Source organism: Stenella coeruleoalba, assembly GCF_951394435.1.
Source record: "Stenella coeruleoalba genome assembly, chromosome: 13".
Taxonomy (NCBI): Eukaryota; Metazoa; Chordata; class Mammalia; order Artiodactyla; family Delphinidae; genus Stenella; species Stenella coeruleoalba.
In genome coordinates this window covers 29,802,360-29,829,574 of record NC_137159.1, presented here as the reverse complement: position 1 = coordinate 29,829,574, position 27,215 = coordinate 29,802,360, and the positions used below count along the sequence as shown (strand labels likewise).

The 27,215-nt window shown below is 40.0% G+C and overlaps 1 protein-coding gene across 9 annotated transcripts in view; it reads left to right on the top strand.

Moving 5' to 3' along the window:
• The window catches only part of DYSF (dysferlin), a gene marked incomplete at its 5' end in the record, with an annotated part of 221,322 nt that overhangs the window by 158,558 nt on the left and 35,549 nt on the right, over positions 1–27,215 (top strand). For all 9 annotated transcript variants that reach the window (XM_079941051.1, XM_079941049.1, XM_079941047.1 and 6 more), the window contains one exon: positions 23,636–23,734. In XM_079941051.1, the coding sequence (XP_079797177.1) occupies positions 23,636–23,734 (99 nt within the window). The remainder of the gene's footprint in view (positions 1–23,635; positions 23,735–27,215) is intronic.

The following is a 27,215-nucleotide window of genomic DNA, read 5'->3' as shown; positions in this document are numbered from 1 at the left end:
GTTTTTCCATGTCTTTATATTCTTTAAAAAATGGTTGCATGTCATGCTGTTGTATGGACATCCATAAACTATTCCCCTATCATTGGACATTTCATTTCTTAATTTCCACTATTGTCTTATTTTTTGTCCCTTAGAGGAGTTATTTTTAGTTTACTTTAAATAGGTCTAGTCCATTTCTTGTTAAGTTATTCCTAGGCATTTTATAGTGTTTGTTGCTGTCTGAATGGAATATCTTTTTTTCCCTTATGACTTTGTATAACTAGCTATTGCTAGAATATAGAAAAACAATATTTTGGTATATTTACTTTGAAACAGACTCTTTGTTAAGTACCTTTATTACTTCTGACAGTGGTTAATTGATTCGGTTGAGTTTTTCAGGTAGATAAGATTGCCTTCTTCAAACAATAATAAACATGTCATTATAACATGTCATTATTATATTAATTATTATTATTATTATTATAATAAACATGTCATTATTCCTTTTTCCAGAATGACATTTGATAATGGAGTTGCTAGTGAGCAAACTTATTTAGTTACTGATTCTAATGAGAAGGTCTCTGTCATTTTTCCATTATGATAATGATTGGTGGTTTCGGATAGATATTCTTGATTTTGTCAGGTTGTGTCCTGTATTATTAGTTTATTAATAACTTAAAAATTAGATATGGAAGTTTAATATTGGGCTGGGCATAAAGTTCGTTCGGGTTTTCCCATAACATCTTATGGCCAACTGATATTATCCAATGGCATTTGGCATTTATCAAGATGATCATTTTGTTTTCCATTGTCCGTTTTATATATATATATTATATATGTACACACACACACACACACACACACACACACTCATATATATGTATGTATAATTGTCCTGCATTCCTGGGGTAAACCCAAATGGGTCAATTGGTCATGGTATTATAGTTGACTACAATTGAAGTCCTCTTATGCAGTCCATCAAGATAGGTAGTTGGTTGGCTAATTAAAGTCGGTTAAATAGGGACTCATTAAAAGTCAAATATAAGTACCACGAACATTTCTTTTTAATCATATCCATGTATCTTCATTTGACAATCATTTGACATGTGCCAAGACCTCTTTGAATCTGATCTGCTATTCAAATGTCATATTGCCTTTCCAGTATAAACCACATTCATAATGCATTAGCTATGATTTTTCCTTTAGGTTTATTAAAGTTTGATGAGCTCTTAATGATAGCTGCAAAAGACTCTGAACATGGAGTTTTTTTTAACATTTCAGATCCCCCTCACTCATACTTAATTTTCATAATTAAAAAAAAATCAACATTAAGTTCATTTTCATAGATAAAATGCCCTTTCTTTTTAAATTCAAATTTTATATATTTTTATAATATTTACTTATTGATCTAATTACTGTATTAGTACAACTGGCATAAACAGATTTGGGAACAAACAATTAACTCTTGGTAAACATATAGCTCATCTGCTGGGAGCTGCAGTGGATAAATTAGATTAGCTGCAGGCTTGCACCTGCTCTGGACCTTAGATCGTTAGCAGAGAGAATGGGTAGCATTTGTTAATCCTGGTCAAGGGGAAGTTTGTAAGGATAACATCTAGCATAGATTACTGAGTTAGATTTGTTATTATTTATATGGGATTTTTGCATCTTTATTAATAAGTATTACTTTTAGGTTGTCTTTGTTAGGTTTTGATATCAAGGTTATAATAGTTTTATAAAATATTTTTTGAAGTGTACTCTCATGTCCTGTGCTCTTGAACAGTCTCTGTGGCAGGAGAATGATTGTTTAAAGGTTTGAAAATACATGAGAGCCATTCTTTATGAATATGAATTATGCAAGTTGAAAATTACATGATATAAACATTTTAATAGTCTTGTTTTATGTATAAAATGTGTAATACTGTGAATCAATCTACATTTAAAAAATGATTAACAGTCATGAAATTTAAAAGGTGGTGGCCAAATGAATTGTATTTATGGTTTAGCTGGTAAACAGGATACCCATCATCTTTTTTTGAAAATGGTGTTATATGATGTGAGTTTTGAATTTTAGAAGATCTTCAGGAATGCATACCTTATACAATTGTATAAGATGCATCTGCTCTGTACTCATTTGTAAGACTGGGCCTAGCACCATTTTTGGGAGGGGATTCTTTGATCATTTTCTACTTCTTCAATCAATTTAGTGCCTTAGATGTCTTCAGATATTGCTTATAACATTAGTAGAGATTTATACATATTACTATAATAAAAGAAAATCCTTCTGTATCTGTTCTGTTTTTTATCCTCATTTCTAATTTTGTAATTTATGTTTTTTTTTTTTAACTTCATTAGGCTTAATAGCATTTCATCAATTTTATGGTTGTTTTTCATCCAAAGAACCAGCTCTTTAAATTTTTTTGATTCTTCTGTGTACTTTTTTTCCGTGTTTTTTTTTTTGTTTTTTTTTTTGGCGGTACACGGGCCTCTCACTGCTGTGGCCTCTCCCGCCGCGGAGCACACACTCCGGACACGCAGGCCCAGTGGCCATGGCTCACGGGTGCAGCCGCTCTGCGGCATGAGGGATCCTCCCGGATCGGGACACAAATCCGCATCCTCCACACCAGCAGGTGGACTCCCAACCACTGTGCCGCCACCAGGGAAGCCCTTCTGTGTACTTTTAATTTCTTTTTCTTTTTTATTATTTCCTTTTCTTGTCTGATTGCACTGACTGGGACCACAAGTTTAATATTCCATGTAACTGATAATAGTATTCTTATCTGCTCTAATTTAAAATGGAATATATTTTTTTGAATTTTATTTTATTTATTTATTTTATACAGCAGGTTCTTATTAGTTATCTATTTTATATATATTAGTGTATATATTTCAGTCCTAATCTCTCAATTCATCCCACCACCACCACCTCCCTGCCCCCCCCACTTTCCTCCCTTGGTGTCCATGTTTGTTCTCTACATCTGTGTCTCTATTTCTGCCCTGCAAACCGGTTCATCTGTACCATTTTTCTGGATTCCACATGTATGCGTTAATATACAATATTTGTTTTTCTCTTTCTGACTTACTTCACTCTGTATGACAGTCTCTAGGTCCATCCACATCTCTACAAATGACCCAATTTCATTCCTTTTTATGGCTGAGTAATGTTCCATTGTATATATGTACCACATCTTCTTTATCCATAAAATAGAATATTTTTATGTTCCACCACTGAGTATGAAATTTATCAGGTGAGTGATTACTAGCTAGCTAGGAGTTTTTATCATGAATGATGTTAAATTTTATTCAGTGTTCTTTATGGATCTGTTGAGGTGATCATATGATTTTTCTCCTTTAATCTGTTAATGTGGTGAATTACATTAATAGATTTTTTTTTTTTTAGATGTTGGGGGTAGGAGGTTATTAATTAATTAATTTATTTTTGCTGTATTGGGTCTTCGTTTCTGTGCGAGGGCTTTCTCTAGTTGTGGCAAGCGGGGGCCGCTCTTCATCGCGGTGCGTGGGCCTCTCACTATCGCGGCCTCTTTTGTTATGGAGCACAGGCTCCAGACGCGCAGGCTCAGTAGTTGTGGCTCACGGGCCTAGTCGCTCCGCAGCATGTGGGATCCTCCCAGACCAGGGCTCGAACCCGTGTCCCCCACATTAGCGGCAGATTCTCAACCACTGCGCCACCAGGGAAGCCCCCATTAATAGATTTTTTAAAATGCTGAAACAACTTTGCAGTTCTGAAACTATCTATCCTGGTCATGTTACATTGTCTTTTTTCTGCATTGTTGGGTTCAGTTTGCAAATGTTTACTTTAGGAATTTTTTTGCATCAATCTTTATGAGTGATAATGGCCTGGAGTTTCTTTTTCTGATACTGTTCTTTTCAGGTTTTGGTATCTAGGTAATATTAATCTTATAAAATGACTTGGGGAATATTTTCTCTTTTTCTAGTCTCTGAATAAATGATAAAAGCTTGAAATTATCTGTTGCCTGAAGGTTTGGTAGATTCATTTGTAAAACTGTCTAGACTTAGCATTCTTCTCGGGGATATTTTAAACTGCTGATAAAAATTTTAAAAATGTTTATAGGACCTTTGAGATTTTCTGTTTCTACGTGAGTCGTTCTTGGTGATTTATATTTTATAGGAATTTATCCATTTCTTGCTAAAAATTATTGACATAGTGTTTTTCATAATAACCTCTTACTGTTTTGAAAAATTTTCTTCTTCTATTTATGTTCCCTTTCATTCCTAAGGTTATATTTTATTATTCTTGCCAAAATTTGTCAGTTCTGTAAAAGTCTTTTCAGAGAACCAATTTTTATGTCTGTTGATTTAGCTCTATTGTTTCTGTGTTTTCTAGTTTCTAGTTCTTTTCTTTATTATCTTCTTCCTTCGAGTTTTAGAGAGCTTGTTATATTTTTAACCTCTTAAGAGCTATGCCTAGTTCATCAATTTTCAAACTTTCCTCTTTTCTAATGTAAGCATTTAAGGCTATAGAATTCCCTCGAAGTACTGCTTTATGCATCCCACAGGTTTTGGTAAGTGGTATTTTTGTTGTTTTTTAGTCCTGAGTATTTTCTGATTTCTGTCATATTTCTTTTTGACACCTGAATTGTTTAAAAGTATGTTTTAGAAATTCCTAACTTATGTTTTAAGTTATCTTTTTATCGGTTTCTAGCTTAACAGTACTATGGTTCAGAGAATGTGGTCTGTGTGCAATATTTCTTGACACTTGCTTTATGGCCTAGTACAGGGTCAATTTTTGTAATGATCTTGTGTGTGCTTGAAAAGAATGTGTATTCTCCCAATGTGTTTTACATATAGCGTGTCCATTTAGATCAGACTTGTTAACTGCGTTATTCAAATCTATTTTCTTGTGATTTTGTTTTGTGTGGTTTATCAATTTTTGAGATATTAAAACATCCTGCTTTGATGTGATGTTTGTTCTTCCTTGTTATTTCTGCCTACTTTTCCTTTATATATTTGAGGCTGTGTTATTAGGCACAAACAACTGTAGATTTCTTATATCTTCCTAGAGAATTGAATCTTTTAATGATACGTAGTAAACCCCCACTCCTTACCTTTTAAAATCTCTACTAATGAGTTTTGCCTTAAAGTCTGTTTTGTCTCATGTTAACATAGCTATACCATATTCTCTTGCTTGATGTTTTCCTAGTATATCTTTTTCTTTTTACTTTCAACTTTTCTGTGATTTTATGTTTTAGGTGTCTCTCTGATGAACAGCAAATAGATGGAGTCTGGTTTTATTTAATACATTCTGACATAAGCTCTTAATTAGAGAGTTGGACAGTCTAATATATTAATTGTGTCTTACTGATATATTTGGATTTATTTCTGCCATTTTATTCTACTGTCCAGCCCTTTTCTTTTTTTCCTCTTTTTAAAATTTTTTTGGATTGAAAGATTCACCTGCCCCCACCCCCTGCACCCGTCTTTTCATTCCTTTTTCCCTTTTCAGTTTCAAAGCTATACATTGTTTCTATTCCTTCAGGGATTAGTATAGAAACTTTAACATGTATATTCAATTTAGTAAAGTCTAAATTTAATTGGCATTTATAGCCTCCTCCAAAATATTACAAGGAACTTTGGATGCTTTAATTCCAGTCACTTACCAATTTACAAACTTTTGTTCAATATTTTAGCTCTACCTCTATAAATGACACTTTTAAAGCAATATTATTTTTTAAGTAATTGATTTTTCTTTTAGCTATGCCCATGTTGACTGTTTTGTTTTGTAGACCAGTCTTCCTTCTCCTGAGATCATCTTTATTCCTGAAGTAGAGCCTATAGAAATTCCTGTAATTGGGATCAATTCATTATAAACATTCTCACTTATTTTTTCTATTAAAAATTTTTTTTATTGCAGTATAGTTGCTTTACAATGTTGTGTTAGTTTCTGCTGTACAGCAAAGTGAATCAGTTATATATATACATGTGTCCCCTCTTTTTTAGATTTCCTTCCCATTTAGGTCACCATAGAGCTTTGAGTAGAGTTCCCTGTGCTATATAGTAGGTTCTCATTAGTTGTCTGTTTTATATATAGTAGTGTGTATATGTCAATCCCAATCTCCCAATCATCCCACCCCCCCTTCCCCCTTTGATATCCATAAATTTGTTCTCTACATCTGTGTCTCTATTTCTGCCTTGCAAATAAGTTCATATGTACCATTTTTCTAGCAGTATTATATGATACTTGTTTTTCTCTTTCTGACTTACTTCACTCTGTATGAAAATCTCTAGGTCTATCCACATTTCTGCAAATGACACTATTTCATTCCTTTTATGGCTGAATAATATTCCATTGTATAAATGTACCACATCTTTTTTTTTAAGGTATGTACATTTTTTATTTAGACATAATGTTATTTCACACTTAATATACTACAACATAGTGTAAACATAACTTTTATATGCATTTGGAGACCAAAAAATTCATGTGACTCTCTTTATTACGATATTTGGTTTATAGAGATGGTCTGGAACCAAACTCGCAATATGTTCATATGCCGGGATTTAGAAAGAGAATGTTCTATTGTTTCACTAGTTTGTTCATCATTTCTGAAAGGTTACCTTAGGATGCAAATAACCCATTAATTCAGTCAATCAAACAATATTTATTAAACACCAAATATACACAGGTACCATTCTGGGCATGAAATACTAAAGTGTGTGAAACAGAGTCTATGTCTTCAATGAGGCTTCAATCTCTTGGGATTTCAAGAAGTGATAGCACTAAGAAGAAGATAAAATGTGGAAATGCCATTCAGAGTGAGTGAGGGGGTTGCTTTAACTAAGGTAGTCACTTTGCCGTTACATTTTGATTGTTACTTGAATGATGAGTAGGAGGCAGATATGTGGATAAGGAAAAGCTGATGTCAAAATCCTGAGATGGAAAAGAGCTGACTGTCTAAGAGGCAGAAAAGCCAACATGGCTCGGAGTAGGGAACGAAGGGGAGAGTGGGGAGCAGGGGAATGAGTGCATGGGCACTTCAAGGACAGTGGATTTTTTTTCTGGTTATAAAGAGAAGGCCTTGGGTGACTTTAAACTGAGGTATGGCCGGGTCTGAATCACACTTTACAAAGTCCACTTTGGCTTCTGTATGCAGGATGGACTATAAAGGAGGCAAGAGTTCTCAGGAGCACCTGACGTCCCTACTTAAAGATATGTTCTTCTAGAAGACCAATTTAGAGGCTGTTGCCATAGTTGGGGTAAAAAATGATAGTTGAACAGTATTAGTGGCAGGATATGTTTTAGAGATAGAACTTGTAGATCCTACCGATGAATTAGATGAATTAGAAGAAATCAAGGATGGTTCTTTAAGTTTGAAGCCTGAGCAACTGGATGGATAGGATGATACCATAACTGAGATTGGGAAAATCTGTGGGGAAGTGAATTAGGAGGGCAGGCAGAGAAATTCAAAGCTCTATTTTGTCCAGTCCAGTTTAAGATGCCTGTTAGACTTCAAAAAGATATATCAAGAAGGCAGTTGGATATCTGCAGTGAGAAATGTCAGTTGAGTTGTTCAGTGCTTTGCATTTCAATCTCATTCCCGCCACTCAGAAGCTAGGTATCTTTGGTTGACTTAGTTAACTTTCTGAGCTTCTATTCCTTCATTTAAAATTGGCATAATGATAATAAATAAAGTAATATTTAATCCCAAATCTCCCGAATCCTAGTCCAAGACTCTTCACTCCACGATTCCCTTATTCTCCAGCTACTCATTTGCTGCCATTGTTTGGACATTCTTAGATCGTGTAACAGACGGCAATGTCGTCACTTTGTTTAATTTTTTTCCAATTTTTTCCTACATCTTCTTTATCCATTCCTCTATTGATGGACATTTTGCTTCCATGTCCTGGCTGTTGTAAATAGTGCTGCAATGAACATTGGCGTGCATGTATCTTTTTGAATTATGGTTTTCTCCGGGTATATGCCCAGGAGTGGGATTACTGGGTCATATGGTGGTTCTATTTTTAGTTTTTTAAGGGACCTCCATACTGTTCTCCATAGTGGCTGTATCAATGTACATTCCCACCAATAGTGTAAGAGGGTTCCCTTTTCTCCACACCCTCTCCAGCATTTATTGTTTGTAGATTTTCTGATGATGCCCATTCCTATTGCCCAGCAGGTGCGTGAGGGTCAGCCCCAGTGTGTGTGTGTGTGTGTGTGTGTGTGTGTGTGTGTGTGGCTTTCCAGGTGTTTGGCAGCAGGCGTGTCTCACTTTTTAATTATTGTTTGAAAATATTTTTATTTCACTCTTATTTTAGAAATACTAGTTTCACTGACACTTATCTCCAGTCATCACTTTGAAGATACTATCTCACTAATCTCACTACCTTCTGGCTTCCATTGTGCTGTTGTCTTCCTAAATCAGAGGACTGTTTTTTTGCCTTTTTACTTTTAATTAGTTCTGGATGGTCAACCATTATCTCTTCAAATATTACATATTCCCCATTCTCTCATTTCCTTCTAAAATCCTGATTAGATCTTCAATGGACCTGCTCTATTCTCCATGTCGGTTCAACTTTCTTTCATATTTCGTGTTTCTTTGTGTTACACACTGGCTAATTTCTGAAGATATGTCTTCTAGTTCACTAAGTCTTGTTTCTAAAGGTTATGTAACCCTGTCTATTGAGTTTGTAGTCCTAAGTATTAATATTTTTATCTCTAAAAGTTCTCTTTTTTTCCAAATCTTCTTGTTTATTTTTGAAAGTATCTTGTTCTTTTGCCATATTGTTAATGCCTTTATTTTTTAAAGAGTTTTTTTCTTAAAAGTCCTATTTCTGATAATTCTGCTTTCTGTTGTCCTGACAAGTCTGATCTGCAGTTGGTGTTTCTAGCTGACTCTCACTCATGGTGCCTTGTTTCTTATGTGTTTCAGTACTTTCAATTGTGAACTCATGTTCCTTGGAACTTTATCTGAGAGTTCTTTGAGGCCTGGATGAAAGTCACATTCTTTCAGAGAGGACACATGTTTACTTTTATCAGATGCCTGGAAACACTACAAACTCAGATTCACTTAAAACTAAATGTTTGGCTTGGGCTTTTTGGGCCCCACCGTTAGTTTGCATTTTGGCTCCTTATTTCTCTGGATTTTTTATTTTTCATTTGCCTCCAAGGATCTTCTTTACATTCCTATCAGCTCAGTCATGCATTTAAAAAGAATTTTAAAGATATCGTATTAATTAATTTAGGTGTTCTTACTTGGAGGGTTTCTCTGGTCCTCTAGTTTGCCATTTTGCTGGAAATCAGTGTCTTTGTTATAGTTTTCAATTTGACAGTCATGATGTCTTCATGCAGATGCTAGTTCCTTCAGGACCACATGCTCTAACTTCTTGTTTATGGGATCCTCCTGAGGCTTCCTGTGACCATAAATTGGTCCTTTGTTTTCTTTCGTTTTTACTCAACCCTTTAACAGAACACTTATCTTAGTCCTCGTATTGTCCCCCTTCTTTTGAACCTTAATCTTTTCTTTCTGTCCTCACAGAGGGAAGTCCTTGCTTGTCAAGAACCAGGAGCTCCAATGGCTCTTGCATTAGTGCATAGGCCCCCTTCTAATCTCAAACTCAGGTAAAAGGAAGAAGGAAACAGTCTAAGGTTGTTGTAAATTTACCTTGCCAGTTAGGAATCCAGCAGGGTGGGAGAATTAAGAAGGAAAACAGGATCAGAGGCTTTTCTACTGGGCTGAAGAGTTTGTTTTCTATGTTTGTTGGGGCAGTCAGATGCTGGCTGGCTAGGTCCGAGCCACAGTTCTTGCCTATAGAACCCTATATAGGAGTTTCTTAAATAAAGGAGAGCTGGCTCCAGGCAGGGGTGTTAGTCTAGAGAAGCTTCTACAGTCTTGGCTGTGTGGACCCTCAACCTTGTGAGCTCAGACACCTGATGGGTCAACTTTCTTAGGGCTAGATGCATATTTTTCAAGTTTCTAGACCAAGGTTACCAATGTATGAGTTTACAGTGAGAAATACTTCTGCCTGGGGGATGTGATCTTGGATAGTGGTCCAGCCTGTGGTCTCTCTATAGGCTCAGCAGTTGGGAAGCCAAGTTGTGACTGGAGATGAGTGAAGAATCAGAATGAGGAGAGAGGAGTTCTGGGATTTGAAATTGAGTATCAGCTGTCCAAAATGGACTGATACCTCCATCTCCAAAGAAAGGGACAGCTTTAGTCCCTAACCCTGGGATCCTGCCTCTGATGATGCTGGTGTGAACAGTCAACTCTAACTCCTCTTCTCTTACATTTCCAGGACTGATCAGTTCCTTTGTTTCCTGACATAGCCTTTCTCTAGATGTATTAGTACAATTTACCCACTTACGGTTAAGGCTCAGCGTAGAAGCTGCCTTTCCCTTTGAGATGATTTTGCCTCTCCTTGCTCTGAACCCCTCTGCATTGATTTCATGGTCTGATTCTCCGAGGGCAGCCCTATTTCTCTTTCCAAGTTTTGGGGGGAATGCTTCACTGCAGCTTATGAGTACCAACAACAATTTATCAAAAGACTTGGAAGCAAAGGTTTTCTGAGCAAAGGAATCAATGACAGGGTGTGTCTCTCAAGTGAGGAAGTATTTCCAGAAGGTGCCCAAGGCAATTTGTCTCAGTGCACCGTGCTTGCACCTCTGGCCTTGAGAGTTTCAGGGGCAGTGTTTTCACCTTAATAACACGAATGGTTTTTACCTGGACTTTTGTACATATCAGATGTGCTAATGAGGAAGGTACTTATCTTCTCCTTAAAGCAGGTTTCCTAAGGACATGTATTTGGCACTATTGGTTTAGCAAGAATTATTGTATGCGCTTGAAAGTAACAAAACTGTACTTCTTTAAAAATATCTCTGGTTCAGATGTGTTGCCAGTGCAGCCTGGCCTCCCCCCACTCCCATTAGTTCTGATTAGGGAGGTTTGATGCCTGTCACTGTGTGTAATCTGGACCTTCCTTTGTGAGTCATTCCTTCTCTCATTTTCTCAGAGCAAATACAAATCGCCCATCCAATGACAAGTGAAGGCACAGGGGAGGCAAGGGGAGGGAAATCAGAGCCGAAATCTGTTAGCTATTTGGAGTAATTGGTTATTTGCTGTGTTTGCTGGTTGGGAAGCAGAGCACATACTTTACGGTCTCTCCTGTTACGGGGGCTGGAGTCACCCGCCGATATTGGATCCTCGTTGCCGGAGCCCTTGGCTCCGGGCGCCTTTCCCCTGCTTGGCATTCCTGTGGTCTCCTCGGGGGTGCACCCCTCCTCCCTCGATGCGCACTGCAGGGGGGACAGCCCAGGGTGAGACTTGTCTGGCGAACTCCAGGGCCTCATCAGGGAGGAAGAGGCCCCAGCCCCCACCTAGCAGCCCTCCCTGCCTCTGCCCTGTACTCCCCTCTTCCCAAGAGGTCTTTCCCCCGGTCCACGAGGAAGAAGCTTCATCTCTTCCCAGAGGGAAATTCTCGGCTTTCCTTGAACATCTACAGGACAGGAAGTTCTCTCTGAGGTCTAATTTAATGCCTTCCTACCCCTGATGGTCCTGTCATCATTCCTGTCCCCTCCCGTTCCCCAGCCTGGGTCAAAACAGTGCTTGGAACTTGGTTCAGCTCTCACTGCTGAGTACAGGTTCCCCCTGAGGATGCTCAGCGGAGCTTATCAACCTGCCCAGTGACGTGAGCACCTCTCTTACGTTCACGGAGGCATGGGAAACCAGCCTGAATTAGCAGCAAGTTCAAAATATAGAATATTTGAAAAGTAATATGACTTTGTGTATGAAAACTCACACAGTAACTAGAAAGTAGGTTGACTTTGGCACATAGTAGGCTCCCCCAAAATACCTCTAAAATTGAATTTAAGATAGCTAAGATTAGTGTCTGTAGTTTGATGAATGCTTCTGCAGCCCTGGGAAGGCCTTCAAAAATAGTTTTTCTCTTAAGTAGATGGCTGGAACTCCTGTCAAACAAAACTGTCTACATAAGCAGAACGAAGGTAAGGCGAGTTTTTGCCCAGGCCCTACTGGAATCATCACAGATTTTGAGTAGCAATGTCTCATTGCTTTCTTCATAGGTTTGAACACTCTTCTTTCATTCACCCTGCTGGATAGATTCCATGCGTTTGGACTTTCTGCATGGGTTATGGGGTCATGCTGTCCTCAGAGGACCAAGTCATGGGGCCCCCATACATACCTTAGGCTTCTGAGTTTGGAAGAGATTTTCCACAGGTCCCCCACCTCACTTGGGCCCTCCATCTGGATCAGGCCAGTAGTCAAACTGTCAGGTCCTGACCCTTCTCTGCTCACCATCTGCTTGACTTTGCCAGGTTTCAGGCACACTGATTCGCGGGGCCTTTTGGAAGCAATTCAGCATTTTGGTTAAAGGTCTTCCTTTTCCTCCCACCTCTGCTGGTCCAGCTGGAAGTCAGAGTAAACAGAGTAGTGATCCCTTCCACAGACATGGAGGCAGAACTGCAGGGAGTGTCCACACGAGACTGAAAGCCCAGTGTTCCACTCGTGGGAATAATTAAGTGGGTTTTTTTGGTCATTAGTGTGTAGAGTTCTGCTGAATCAACACGGTAGCTGACCGTGGGTGTAAGTCTGTGTGGTTTGGGGGGGCATGAAACTTTTAGTATGCATGGGGTGGGGTAGGTTCAGAGTCGGGGCGTTGCACGTCTAGGGGTTTGTCTGGTTTACATGGAGGTGTGAGTACTTGTATGTTATGTCTGTGTTTGTATTGATGTGTGTGTGAGCAAACAGACTCAGTGTTTAAATCTCAAGACATTAATTAAAGAACTAGAGAATCATCACGTCATTATTCCAGTTCTGCAGATATTGAGCTATGGGGCAGAAGCACTGGGGGTCAACCTGATGATGCTGACAACATCAACAAGAGCGTTTATCATGGTAAACTTTATAGGTCACAAAATATCTTCACAGACACCAACTCGAAGCCCATACTAATCCCAGTGTTGGGTTCTAATATTACGATCTTGATGATGCTGATTTGTGCTAAGACAGAAATTACTTTCAACACGGTCTAGGATGGCTACCTTCTGGTTGACGTAGACAATGAAGGCCTGCTTAAAATTAGTTTTAAAAAATGGAGGTGGGTGTATATTTCCCTAGAGTGGCTCCAAGGTTTAAAATTGTAACCTTGGTGATAAAGGAATTTGACCATGAACTTTTCTCTTTGATTCAAGAGTTCATCCTGGGGAGAGAACACAAGCGATACTCCCTGCCTTCCCCAACTTTCCTAACTTCACAGAAAGTCAGGCTTGGAATGATTGTTGTCAATTTCGCCATCCATATTCATGAACTGCGTCAGGCTTACCGAATGAAAACGGGAGATTAAATGGTCTGAATGTGCCGTGCTGATTTGGGTCTTCAGAGGGATTAGGGTGCCCATTAGACTGGATCAAGCCCGGAGAAGCATGTCTTTGTTACGTGGCTCCGGTTGCTCAGGAACTGAATGTTGGCTATTAGCTGAAATTGGAGAGGCCGCCAGTCCGTGCCTTGATCAGACTGACTTGCTTGGCTGGCTGAATGGTGAGGGACCTTGAACCCTGGGCACGGGGAAATAAAGCTTTGATGGCCAGACTTCTTGCTGAAGCCTGAGGTGACACTTCAACCATCGAGCCATTTGCATTTGTTTCTCCTCTTTGTCGTGTTCCAAGACTAGATGCTTAGCTATTACACAATGAGGTCAAGAGCACACTTCGAATTAGAGAGTGTGTACGACCATCTCCCTTTTGGAGCTTTGGATCATCGGATTCCACTAACACCAGAGGGTGGCTTGGCTTTGGCACATCTGGGATAAGACATGGGAGGACCGTCCTGTTTCTGTGGGGCTCATTCTCACGGGGGGCTAACTTATTCTTGGGCTTCTTGAGGAAGGGAAGGAAGAAGTGGGCATAAAGTAACTCCATCAGAAGCCAGGTTAGTGAAAGAGCAGGAATGATATTTTCAAGTCACACATCTGTGAGCGTGTTGAAAATATAACTTTATTTTTCTGTAATTCAACTTAATCTCTCTTTTGAGCTCACATTTTTCCTGGCAGAAAAGTCCTGGTAACTTCAACCATTTAGGTTTAAGCTTTAGTTAGTTTTGGATTTTTCTTTCTTGTCCTCACGCCTGGGAGGCAGCTGAGTTCTGGGTTGGGCTTCCATAAGGTCATGACCTCCACAGGAAGGGACCCCCGGTCACTAGTGTGTGCGCACCCTGGCTCTATTGGGCACACAGACCAAACAGACTGTAGCTCATTATCTCGACCAGAAGGCCCTTTCAGGTGTCCCGGCTCTCTCTCTCGACTACCTCTCGAGCCTTTCTGGGGAGCACGGTACAAGTTGGCAGCTCCTTTGTGACACTCCGGGGTCTACAGGAAATGACGAGGACTGCCTCAGGCTCTCTGTCCCATGACACCCCTGCAGCCGTCTTCTGTCAAACGCCATACGCCCCAAATTCTCTGGCAATTTCCGGATGGCTGCTGCTTACCGGATGTCCAAGGTTACAGAGGGGTCTATGCCATGTACACTTCGGGGCTAACCTGTGGCGGAGGGTGTGGGGCTGCCTTACCAGAAACCCTCACAGACTCTGGTTCTTGCTTCCTCTCCCACTCTACTCTTGCATCTCCTCTGTAAATAGCGGGAGAAGGGCTGGAAAGAACCTCCTCTTAAACCTCTTTTTTTAATGGCATATTATCTGCTTTAGGAAATTTAAAAGCCAGGGATCCTGCCTCCCCACCCCCCTGCTGTCTAGGCATTCCTATATCCGTTAGATATTGACTGGCCTCCAAAAATGCGCCAGGCAATGTTCTAAGGATTGGATGGAGGTATCGCGTTAAAAAAGATAAACATCTGTGCCATCATGGGACATAATAAACAAGTACCTAAATAAAATATATGGAGTGTCTGATGGTGATAATTGCTAGGGAGAAAAAGCAAGGAAGGGGGAATGAGAATTGCTGGAAGGGGGATAGTGATTTAAAATATGGTGAATAAGGAGGGGAAAACAGATCGTAGTTAGTCAAGACTTGAAGGAGGTGATGAAGTGACCCGGGGAGGAATAGAGTTCCTGCCGTGGGAGGAGCATGAAGGCTCTGGAGATGTTCGCGGACTGGGAAGGCCACCGGGGTGGGAGTGGCGTGAGTGAGGAAGTAGTGGAAGGACGTGAGGTGGGGGAGGTGTGAGGGCCTGATCATGAGAGACTTTAGCTTGCTGTTGTTGTAAGGGCTTTGGCCTTATTCGAAGCGAGTTGGCAAATCACTGGATTTGCACAGAGAGGCGATGTGTTCCGATGTGTGTGGCTGTCATATTGAGAATAGATTTGGGGGCAAGGGTGAAGGCAGGGAGGCCAGTTAGAAGACTGGTGCAATTCAGAATGAGAGAAAATATTTGCAAACAAAGCAACTGACAAAGGATTAATCTCCAAAATTTACAAGCAGCTCAATATTAAAAAAACAAACAACCCAATCCAAAAATGGGCAGAAGACCTAAATAGACATTTCTCCAAAGAAGACATACAGATTGCCAACAAACACATGAAAGGATGCTCAACATCACTAATCATTAGAGAAATGCAAATCAAAACTACAATGAGGTATCATCTCACACTGGTCAGAATGGCCATCATCAAAAAATCTACAAACAATAAATGCTGGAGAGAGTGTGGAGAAAAGGGAACCCTCTTGCACTGTTGGTGGGAATGTAAATTGATACAGCCACTATGGAGATTCCTTAAAAAACTAAAAATAGAACTACCCTATGATCCAGCAATCCCACTACTGGGCATATACCCTGAGAAAACCATAATTCAAGAAGAGTCATGCACCACAATGTTCATTGCAGCTCTATTTACAATAGCCAGGACATGGAAGCAACCTAAGTGTCCATTGACAGATGAATGGATAAAGAAGATGTGGCACATATATACAATGGAATATTACTCACCCATAAAAAGAAATGAAATTGAGTTATTTGTAGTGAGGTGGATGGACCTAGAGTCTGTCATACAGAGTGAAGTAAGTCAGAAAGAGAAAAACAAATACCGTATGCTAACACATATATATGGAATCTAAACAAAACAAAACAAAACAAAAAAAGTTCTGAAGAACCTAGGGGCTGGACAGGAATAAAGACACAGATGTAGAGAATGGACTTGAGGACACGGGGAGGGGGAAGGGTAAGCTGGGACAAAGTGAGAGAGTGGCATGGACATATATACACTACCAAACGTAAAATAGATAGCTAGTGGGAAGCAGCCGCATAGCACAGGGAGATCAGCTCGGTGCTTTGTGACCACCTAGAGGGGTGGTATAGGGAGGGTGGGTGGGAGGGAGACGCAAGAGGGAGGAGATACGGGGATATATGTATATGTATGGCTGATTCACTTTATTATAAAGCAGAAACTGACACACCATTGTAGAGCAATTATACTCCAATAAAGATGTTTAAAAAAAAAACAAAACCGCCAAAACAATCCAGATGATGGGGACCAGGCCCGTGGTGATAGGGGAGAATCGGTCTGATTCTGAGTATGTACTGAAGGTGGCGCCAACAGGATTCGCCGATGGATGGCATGTGGGACATGAGGAAGAGTCCAAAGTGACTTCGGGGGTTTTGACGTGAGCATCTGGAAGGAAGGAGTTGCAGTTGCTTATAAGAGGAAGACTGTGGAAGGAGCAGGTGGGCGGGTGGGAGGTGTGATTAGGAATTGGATTCTGGAGATGGCACATTCGAGAAGCTTATTAGATGTCTAGTCGGAGATGTTAAACAGGCAGCTGGAGTTCAGAGGAGTCATGCAGGTTGGAGAGAGCTCCACGTGGGGTTCCTCAGTGTATATGTTATTTAAAGACATCAGACTCGAGGGGAACCCCAAGGGAGTAAGAGTGGATGGGGAGGAGAAGGGGTCTGAGCCTGGAGCCCCAGGCCACTCAGATGATCAAAGCACAGGTGACAAGGAGGAATCAGCAGAGACTGGGAAGGCGTGACCAGTAGGGTGGGAGGACCACAACCGTGATGCTCTGTAAGGCAAGGGGGATGTTTCAAAGACAGGAAGTGACTGCCTCTATCAAATACTGCTCTTGGTTGATTTTTGAGGCCTGAGTCCTCGGTGACCTTGACAGGCAAGTTTCGGTGGAGCAGAGAGAATGGAAAGACAAGAATTAGAGACAAGTGTAGACAACTCTAGACGTTTTTCTGCAAAAGGAAGAAAGAAAGTAGGTGGGAGCCAAAAGTGCGGTTTGAGGGTTTTCTTTTTAAATGATGGGGGACTAGTGTCACATGTTTGAACGCCGATGGGAATGATCCAGTAGAGAGGGAAGCGTGATGACACAGGAGAGGGGGAAGGGGATCACGTCCTTGAATGGGTCAGAGGGCATGACCCAGTGCAGGGGTGGCCTTGGGTCGGGGTGCAAGCAGAGCACCTTTTTAACAGGAGGGAGGGTGGGTGTGGTGCCGGTGCTGGTGGGCTTGCAGGGGGTGAGGTCTCTTCTGATTGCTTCTGTTCTAAGAGAAAGAGGAAGCAGGGTCACTGGCCCAGAGTGACGACAGGGAGGAGGTGTTAGAGGGCTGAGAGGAAAGGAGAAGGTGTGGAATGCTCGTGTCCAGCGGGGGGAGAGCAGAGGACCAGGGAGTTGAGATGGAGTGGATGACAGCAATGGACCCACTTGAGGCTGTGACATGAACTTGGAGTGAGACCAGCCTCTGGTTTGCTATTGTTCAGCCACATTGGATGTGATGGGGAAGAGCTGGGTTTAAACCTAGGTTTGATTGGCCAGAAACACAATGGAGCAAGAGAGGGCCAAGGAAATTTAGAAGTGGGGAAGGGCAAAGAGGCCAAATATAAACTAGCTAGGATGTAAATTATGATTCTGCTGCATGTGTCATTTCTGTCAAGAATGAGGACGATTAGAAGAGGACTTACCTACGGGATGCAGGGAGAAAAGGGGGACTGAAATCACTGAGCAGCTGGCTAGCTGGGGTTACCAGGGGTTAGGAAAGTCACCAGCCCTGCTCCTCATCAGTGTGTCTGCTTAAGGAGAACCAGCCATAGAAATCACCTGGAACTTGGAGGGAGGAGGAAATTACAGCTGAGAGTTCTCGGGCAGAGTTGAGTGTGGTAAGACTTAAGTCCTGTTTGGTGGTCAATTGCTAGTTCTTTAAAAAAAAAAAAACCCAAAAAATCTTAACTCTAATTTCCTTAAAATAAATACTTGAGATTTCTGCTTTTGTTCTTCTGTTAGAGGTTATATGCTTGTATTTTATCGTCTGTTCTTTTTTATTTTAACACCTTTTTTGCGATAATCCACAAAAATACAAGCCCCTATTTAAAGTATACAATTCAGTGGCATTTAGTTTATCAACAGAGTTGTGCAACCGTCATCCATCATCAACTTTAGAATATATTCAACATTCCAAAAAGAAATCCTGTACCCCAAGAGCAGTTGTCCCCCATTTCCTCCCAACCACTAATCTATTTTTTGTCTCTATTGGTTTGCTTATTCTGGACATTTCATATAAATGAAATCATGCCATGTGATCTTTTGTGACCACATAAGAACTTCTTTCATTTAGCATAATGTTTCCAAGGTTCATCCAAGTTGTAACATGTATCAGTTCTTCACTGCTTTTTATTATCAAATAGTGTGCCATTGTATGGGTACGTCACATTTTCTTTATCCATTGATGGACATTTGGATTGTTTCTACTTTGGGGCTATTATGAATAATGCTGCTATGAACATTCATGTACAAGTTTTTGTGAGGACCTAAGTTTTCATTTCTCTTGGATATATAATGAGGTGTAGAATTCCTGGGTCATATGGTTACTCTCTGTTTAATCTTTTGAGGAACTGCCAGGCTATTCTCCAAAGTGACCGCAACATGTTACATTTCCACCAGAAGTAGATGAGGGTCTCAGTTTCTCCACATCTTTACCAACATTTGTTATTATCTGACTTTTTGGTTATAGCCATCCTAGTGGTGTGAGATGTTCTCTCATTGTGGTTTTGATTTGCATTTCCTTGATGGCTAACGATGTTAAGCATCTTTTCATGTGCTTATTGGCCATTTGTGTATCTTCTTTCAAGGAATGTCTGTTTTAATCCATGGCTCATTTTTATTGCGTTATTCATCTTTTTATTATTGAATTGTGTGAGTTCTCTATATATTCTGGTTACAAATCCCTTATCAGATACACATGGGAAAATATTTTCTCCTGTTCAGTGAATTACCTTTTCATTTTCTTGGTGGTGTGTTTTGAAGTATCCTTGTATTGTTCTTTATTTTTAAAATCTTTCATTTTTAAAATTATGTAAGGAATACATGCATACAATGAAAAATTAGAAAACTTTGAGTGATACACAAGAATAAAAGGAATAAACAAAACATGTGTAATCTTATCATTCACAGATAATTGCTGTGAACATTTGGGGTTTGATCCTTTAATTAAAAAGAATTCTCATTATTCAGTTTTTAACCTATTGTAAATCTCATCCATTGTGAATAACTTTCCATGTCAATAAACATTTCTACAACATCATTTTTTTTATGTTGTACAACATTTAATCACATGAATGTACAGTTTACCCCAAAAGTTCCTTATTGTCAGATGCTTAAGTTGTTTTTCCCTGTTATAAATGTAGTTAAATCTCTATGCATATCTATAAATACTTTCTTTGAATAGATTTCTAGAATGGGAGTGATGGGTCAAAATGTAGGCACATTTTTGGGGCTGTAGAAACATGCAGCCAGATTTCCTTCTGGAAAGATTGTGGCCAGCTACGCTCCTGCTGGCAGTCTGTGAGAGAGCCAGCCCTTGGCCAGAAGCTAACCTGGTCCACACAAAAAAGCAACACTATTGTCAGTAGCACCGTGCTAGGCACTGTTCTGTGTACTTTATACATACGACTCATTTATTCCTCACGGTAACTCTGTCAAATTGGTATTAGTGTTTTTCCATTTTACAGACAAGATAATTGAGGCATAGAGAAGTTAAGTTTTGCCCAAGGTCACACAGCTAGGAGTGGCAGGATTTGAACCCTGAGGCAGACTTCCTTCTGGGAGAAAGCCTGGTACTGTTAAGTACAATGCTGGCTATTGCTTGAAGATAGTCTTTACAATGCTAAGAAAGTTTCCCTTTACTCTTAACTCATGAGAGCTTCATTTAGAAATAACTAAAAATTTTATAACAATTTTATAACCCCTCACACTCCCTTCTTTTTTGCCTATATAGATCAGGGGTTGATAAGCTTCTTCTTAAATGGCCAGATAGTAAATACTTTAGGTTTGGGGGACATAAGGTCTCTGTCACAACTACTCAGCTCTGCTGTTGTATTTAAGAGGCAGCCACAGACAATATGTAAATTACAAAACCAGGTGGCTGGCTACCAGGCCATAGTTTGCAAATTTCTGTTATAGATGATTATTTGGGTTTTCTCTCCTTGCTTGTTGATACTGAGCCACTCCTGCATTCTGGAATAATCCAGTCTGACCATGCAAAATCTACTGCTGCAATCTATTTGTTAGTATTTTATTTAGGACCTTTATATCTCTGTTCAGGAATAGGATTGATGTGTGTGTGTGTGTGCGTGTGTGTGTGTGTCCCCTGGTCAGGCTTCACAAAATGAAAGGGAGAAACTTCATTTTTTTTCTATACTGTGGAACAAAGAATGATCTATTCTTTGAGAGACTGATAGAACCTGCCTCCAAAGAAACCATCTTGGCCTGATGTCTTTTTTGGAGGTAGTTCTTTGAGATCTCTTCCACTTTCAGGAAGTGATCTCTTCATGTTTTCTATTACTTTTGAATTAATTTTGGCAATTTATATATATTTTTAGAAAGTTACCTACTTCATCTAGATTTTCCAGGGTTTTTCCATTGATTTGGGTGTAGCAAATCTCTTAATATTTTTATTCTCTCCATGATATCGTTTTTTTTTTTTTCCTGCGGTACGCGGGCCTCTCACTGTTGTGGCCTCTCCCGTTGCGGAGCACAGGCTCCGGACACGCAGGCTCAGCGGCCATGGCTCACGGGCCCAGCCGCTCCGCGGCATGTGGGATCTTCCCAGACCGGGGCACGAACCCGTGTCCCCTGCATCGGCAGGAGGACTCTCAACCACTGAGCCACCAGGGAAGCCCCATAATATCTTTTTATTTGATCTTTCTTATTCCTAATGGTGTACCTACTTTTTAACATTAGATTTGGTAAATAATCTAATGTTTATTTTTTTGATCTTTTGAAAGTTTTCTCTGGAATTGAATTATCAGTTGTAATATTCTCCATAATTCTACTCATCATTTTCAAATTATCTTCCTACTTTTCTCTAACTTCTTGAGTTATCAGGTTATTTATTTTCATTCTTTTTGTATAAAAGCAAGAATATTTAAGACTAAATTTTCTTTTGAGTACAGACTTGGCTACCAAGTTTTAAGGCATAGCCCTCTTACTCTTGGTATTTTCTAAGGATCTATGATTTTAGTTTTGGTTTTTCCTTTGACTCAGAAGGGTTTTAAGAGTACATCTTTAAATTTCTAAAAGGTTGGAATTTTTGAGTTTCTCATTAGTTTCTAGTTTTATTATTGAGGTCAGAGAGTGTGACTGGTAATGGGTTTATTCCTTGGACTTTATTGACATTGGCTACGTGGCTTTTAATTTTTTCTAAGTGCTCCAATGGTGCTGGAAAAGAAGGTGTAAGTTCTGTTTTTAGATTACATGATGTTTGTGTATTTAAATGGCACTGTTAATCATATTACTCAGAATCTCTGTCTCCATATTCTTTTTTTAAAAAAATTTACTTGGTTTTTCAAGACTGAGGGAAATGTAATGACTTTCCCACAGCTATCGTGTTCCTGTCATTTCCTTGTACAAAATACACTGATTGTTGCCTTTTTATGCCTGACTCTGAGCCTGAGTCATAAACTCAGATCTTTAAGTATCTGAGCTGGGGAAGAAAAGAAAGACTTAAGAGGAATCAAACAGCTAACTTGAATTCCATTCTAACCATTCCTACTTCTGTGTACATATTTGCCTGTGTGTTAGCGTGTGTACTTTGGGGGGATATATGTGTGTTTCAGCATACACATCTCCTTGGGCATGATTGTGTAAATATGTTCTTTTGTGTGTCCGTGATTGGGTGAGTTTGATATGTGTGTCTGTGTATGTTTATTCATCCGTGACATCTTTTTCTTCAAACTGAACTTAAAACATCAGGGGCGGTGTCTGCCTTGCTGGCTGTTTTGAGAGTCATTACAACTCAGAAAGCTCTGCTACCCTGTATCTTAACCCATCTGAACCTCTTTTCCCCTTTTTGGCTGCAGAAGATCCTCCTGGTAAGTTGGTCAGACAGAGACTCTCTGTAGACTCAGCCTTGCTCTGGCACCCACTTGGTGCTCTGTCTAGGCACCATATTCTGGCCACACACATGGTGTTAGGGCCGTACTTCCAGGATGGGTGGAGACTCTGAGAACCTCAGTCCACGCTGTCCCCGTTGTACCTGTTCAAGTTCCCTTTGTCTGCCTGCAGCATGTGCTAACCCTTAATAAGGTAGAACAGCATGTCCTAACCCTTAATAAGGTGGAGCTTGATGGACTGGGCATTGGTCTAAAGGGAGCACCAGCATTTCCAGAAACTCATGATGGGGTTCAGTTCATTTTATGGAATCAGAGCAAGCTCCTGAGAGATCCCCTAGTTGACCGCCTCATACAGAGGAGGAAAGCGGGCCCCAGAATGGGCTCTCCTGACACCTTGTCCTGGGCCCTTCCCATGGAACTGGGAGAGCTTTACCGGCAGCACAGACCCAGTGCCTGGGCCTGCGTGGGTTTTGGGGGAGACCAGGCAGAGTGATAATCCCACCTTCAGAGAGCTTGCTGACTCCCTGAGTGACCAGACACCTGCACAGGACACAGCTGAAGGAGCATTCTAGACACAAGAGCCAAGAGGGCCTTGTCCAGGAATAAACGGCGGAGAGACCAGTGTGTACCCCAATAGGCTCATCCACCTTTGCCCACAGATATGAATAAGCGAAGGAAGGAAGGGGCAGAGAGTGTGTTGTCACTAACTTCCTTTCTCCTCACCTAATTTCCCCCATTGAGCATAGTGTCTTTTGAATAATGGGCACTTAGTATTCGTTGAATTTCAGGGACTCTGCCTTGATTTGACCTTGCAGGAGACTAAGTTCTGATTTTGGAAGCTTTTCTTTGTCTGTGGTCTGGCGGGGATCAGGATAGCCCTTTGGGGTCTGAGTTTTCCTGGGTGTACTGTATTTTATTAATAAATAACACTTTATTGACATTTCCCCCCAAAGAGTTATCCTATGTATCCTCTGATTTTAGCTTCAGTATGCCCCTGGAATGCAGGGGGACTGTGATGATTATGCCCATTTCACAGAAAGGAAAAGGGAGGCCCCAAGAGCTTAACAGAATCACACGGTGCAGGTAGGCAGGGCCAGGGCGAGAGCCTCTGCCTCTCAACACCAAGCAGGTGTGAAGACCTTTCTCCTGACTGCACAGTTGGCCCCTGGAGAGGCAGAGAGTTCCAGCTCTCTGCTCCCCCGAACTCACACCAGCAGGAGAGATTTGCAGTCCAGGCCAGCCCATCAGCCTTGCTTGGTGTTGGTCCAGAAGAAACTTGCTTGGCAAATTCTGTTTCTGAAACAGTCTCTTTTTTTCTACCCACTCAGGAGGAGGAGTTCATTGATTGGTGGAGCAAATTCTTTGCCTCGATAGGGGAGAGGGAAAAGTGCGGGTCCTACCTGGAGAAGGACTTCGACACTCTAAAGGTGAGCCCTCCTCACAATGTCCTCTTCAGTCTAGCAGTCCCTGGGCATGTGCACTGGGCAGCGGGAGATGCAACTGAAAGAGAATATATGTATACCTATATGTATATGCATATATATTTATGGGTGAAATGATACCTGGGATCTGTTTTAAAATGCTCAAGAAAAGTAAGGATGAATTATTTAGATGATGTGGGTCACCCTGTGATAGATGTTCATAATATTAAAGTTGATTGAAATTGCAAAATATTGAAAATTGTTAAAGCTTGGAGATGGGTACTTAGGGATTTGTTATACTATTCTGTCTCTCTTAAAGTTATTTGAACTTTTCTATTATAAAAATTTTCCATTAAAATAAAAAGGAAAGTCAATGTGAGAATGTACCTCTGATTCCCCCACCTCTGCAACTGGGATGGAAATTACCTAGCACATATAAAAATATGGTAAACTCTGTTTCTGTGGAAAAAAACCCCAGAGCCCAAAAAACAACACAAAACCAGGGATGAGTCAGCCAAATTCTGGTATTTTGAGGAAATTCCACAAATACAGTTATACTTTTTAAAAGCAGACTACTTTTAAAAAAGATAACCAGAGGTGACTCAAAATTACTCCCTGAAGGAGTTACATAGTGTCATGGAGAGGGTTACCAGGTAAAATTCAGGATGCTCAGTTACACTGGACTTCAGATATATAATGAATAATATTTGAGTATAAATTTGCTTTAAATATTGCACAGAACGTACTTATATAACAACTATTTGTTGTTTATCCGAAATTCAAATTTAACTGGGTGGCCTGTATTTTCACTTGCTAAACCTGGCAGCCCTACCTAGAGAGCAAGAGGGGGCCAAGGCTGTCAGACATGCAAGAAAAGCCCAAGGAGCTCCCTAACAGGGACTAGGTGAAGGAGGCTTGAGGCTTATTGTAGTGGTGGGTGACCAGTATGGAAGGTGATCTCACAAGGCGGCCACAGCTGCCTCTGGTACGTTGGACGCCCCCATGTCATTGTACCTGGAGACCTGGAGGGGCAGAGATGAGGCCTCAGGCAGCAGCAGTCAGAAGGCTCAGGCCTCCCCAGGCAGCAAGTTCTTTGTTGACTTGGTAGGTGGGTGTGTGAGGCTGGGCAAAGAGACAGAACTATTTGCGTACCAGGAAGAAGGTCCGACACATTAAGTCTGGCATGTGGTACTGTGGCCTTGCCAAAAAATGAGAAAAGCCAAGTAAGAATGAGGACTCCTGCCAGGGTGGCCCATGGCCCTGGCACCCTTGCCACTCCCTCAGATGCCGGATGCTGAACTGGCACCCAGCCCACCAGCTTGACCTCTCTGAGATCTGTGACAGTTTCCAAGTGAAAATGGGCTGTCTAAAAACAAAATGCATTCAACCTGTTTCTGGGGGGAAAAGCAGATCTGGAAGAGATGCTGGTTCTTTAGGGATCAGTAACCACCACCACCAACATGGGTCTTTGAAAAATAGCTTGTAGTATTATGGAGAGAATGGAGTACACAATGGGTGGGGGGAAAAACCCATATTTTGGAAATTGCTATCATAGGGAAAAAAAGACAACTCATAGTCACAATAGTGAAAGATAGAAAACAAAGATACAGCAAGAAAGCATAGAAAAGCAGAAATCATAGAAAAACACAATAGAAAAAGAATATTAATTTTCCTAATAAATAAAACTGGGTTACAGTCTTTTACTAAGTGATAAGGACTCAGACTTCACCAAAAGTCAAAATTCATTATCATGTCTTTAAAGGACACATCTAAGACAATACAACTTAGAATGGCTAAAGTAGTAAATATTTTGGCAAACAAAATAAAGTAAGTATGAACAAAAGAGAAACAGATAGAAACTAAAGTAAAAAGCAAAGGAAACAAAATGGAGTGTTTTGTATAAATAAAAGATATACATCTCAGTGCAAAAACTCTCAAACATTAATGTTTGGAACAATAAAGCTTAGAAATCCTTAAAGCAAAAATGGATAAGAATATATAAAGTACTACCTCACACAAATGAAGGCATGAAATTACAGAAATTAAAATTGCAGTGGTGATTTTAATGCACCTCTTTCCTAGACAGATGAAACAGGCAACCAATAAATAAGGAAATAAAAGATCTGAATAACAAGGTAAATATTTTCTAAGCTACATCAAGAGTAGCTTTAAAATAGAGAATAAAAATAATTTAAAAATGGAAAATGCATTTTTCCTAATGCTCAGAGAACACTTACAAAATTTGATCACATATTAGGTTAGTAATAGGCTACCAAAAGCAGAAATCATACAAGACAGATTTAAATGCAATAAAATGAGAAATTAATAACAAAAGTTTAAACAAAAAGACCAACCACTTGGAAATTTAAAAAGTATTTTATTGGGACTTCCAGTATGAACATGGCTGCATAAGTCAGCATTTTTCACTTTTTCTCTTTGGAAATCATTCAAACCCACAAACTTCATTTTCAGTAAAAGTTGGAAACAAATAAAACCCGCAGACTCCAAAATACATGTAAGGGCTGTCCAAAGGCAACTGAGATTGGGTAGAAGCCACTCGGCAGTAAATGAAGAGAAGATGCATGAAAATGATGAAAGGTCATAGTGGTAGCTGATCTCAGAAAACCCCATACTTCCTAATAAAAGAATGTGGATAATTATTTAAGACAGGCTATGGATTCATGCGGAGTTATTATCTATTCTCTTTACTTTTGTGTGTGCTTGAAAATTTTCATAACAGATAGTTAAAAATATAATTCCCGAAATTGAAGTTTCACTGTAAAATATAAAAATATGTCCTTTGTTCACAACAATGGACATGGGAACTTTGGAGACAGGTTCAGGCTGGTGACAAAAGCTTCTTAGACCTGATTTGGTTCAGAGAAAACAGAGAAGGTGGAGCTACACAAGAATCACACAGATGAACCATATTTGTAGGGAACAGCCTGCCTCTGTTATGGGAACAAAGGAAATAACTGGTCTAGGAAAATCTAACACATTTAGTGACAAGTAATAACAAAAAAAAATTAGCACAGTATTAATTTAAAAATACTATGAAAAAAAGAAGAGAAAATATATAACAAAACTTAACCAAAAGAAGAGGATATATATATACCCACCAGAAAAATTTCTCCAAGGAACAGATGAGATGAAAGATTTTGCTGTTAACTTTTTAGAAATAGGGTGGTCAGAATGCAAGCAGAAATAAAAGAACGAAGGGCTGGTGAGATGAGAAGATGTGAAATATGAGCTAGTAAGATTCAGGAAAGAAGGAGAAGAAAACATGAAATTGGAAGGAGCACAGGACAGAATGGCCACATTGGAAAACACAGAAAGGGGCATAGAGGACAGAATGAAATGGAAATAAAGAAAGAGTTATAAAAGAATAAAGAGAAAATGACAAACATAGTAGTCAGGGAAAGGAGATCCAACATTTGTATAATTGGAGTCCGCAAGGAGGACAACCAAAACAAGGAACTAAAACAAA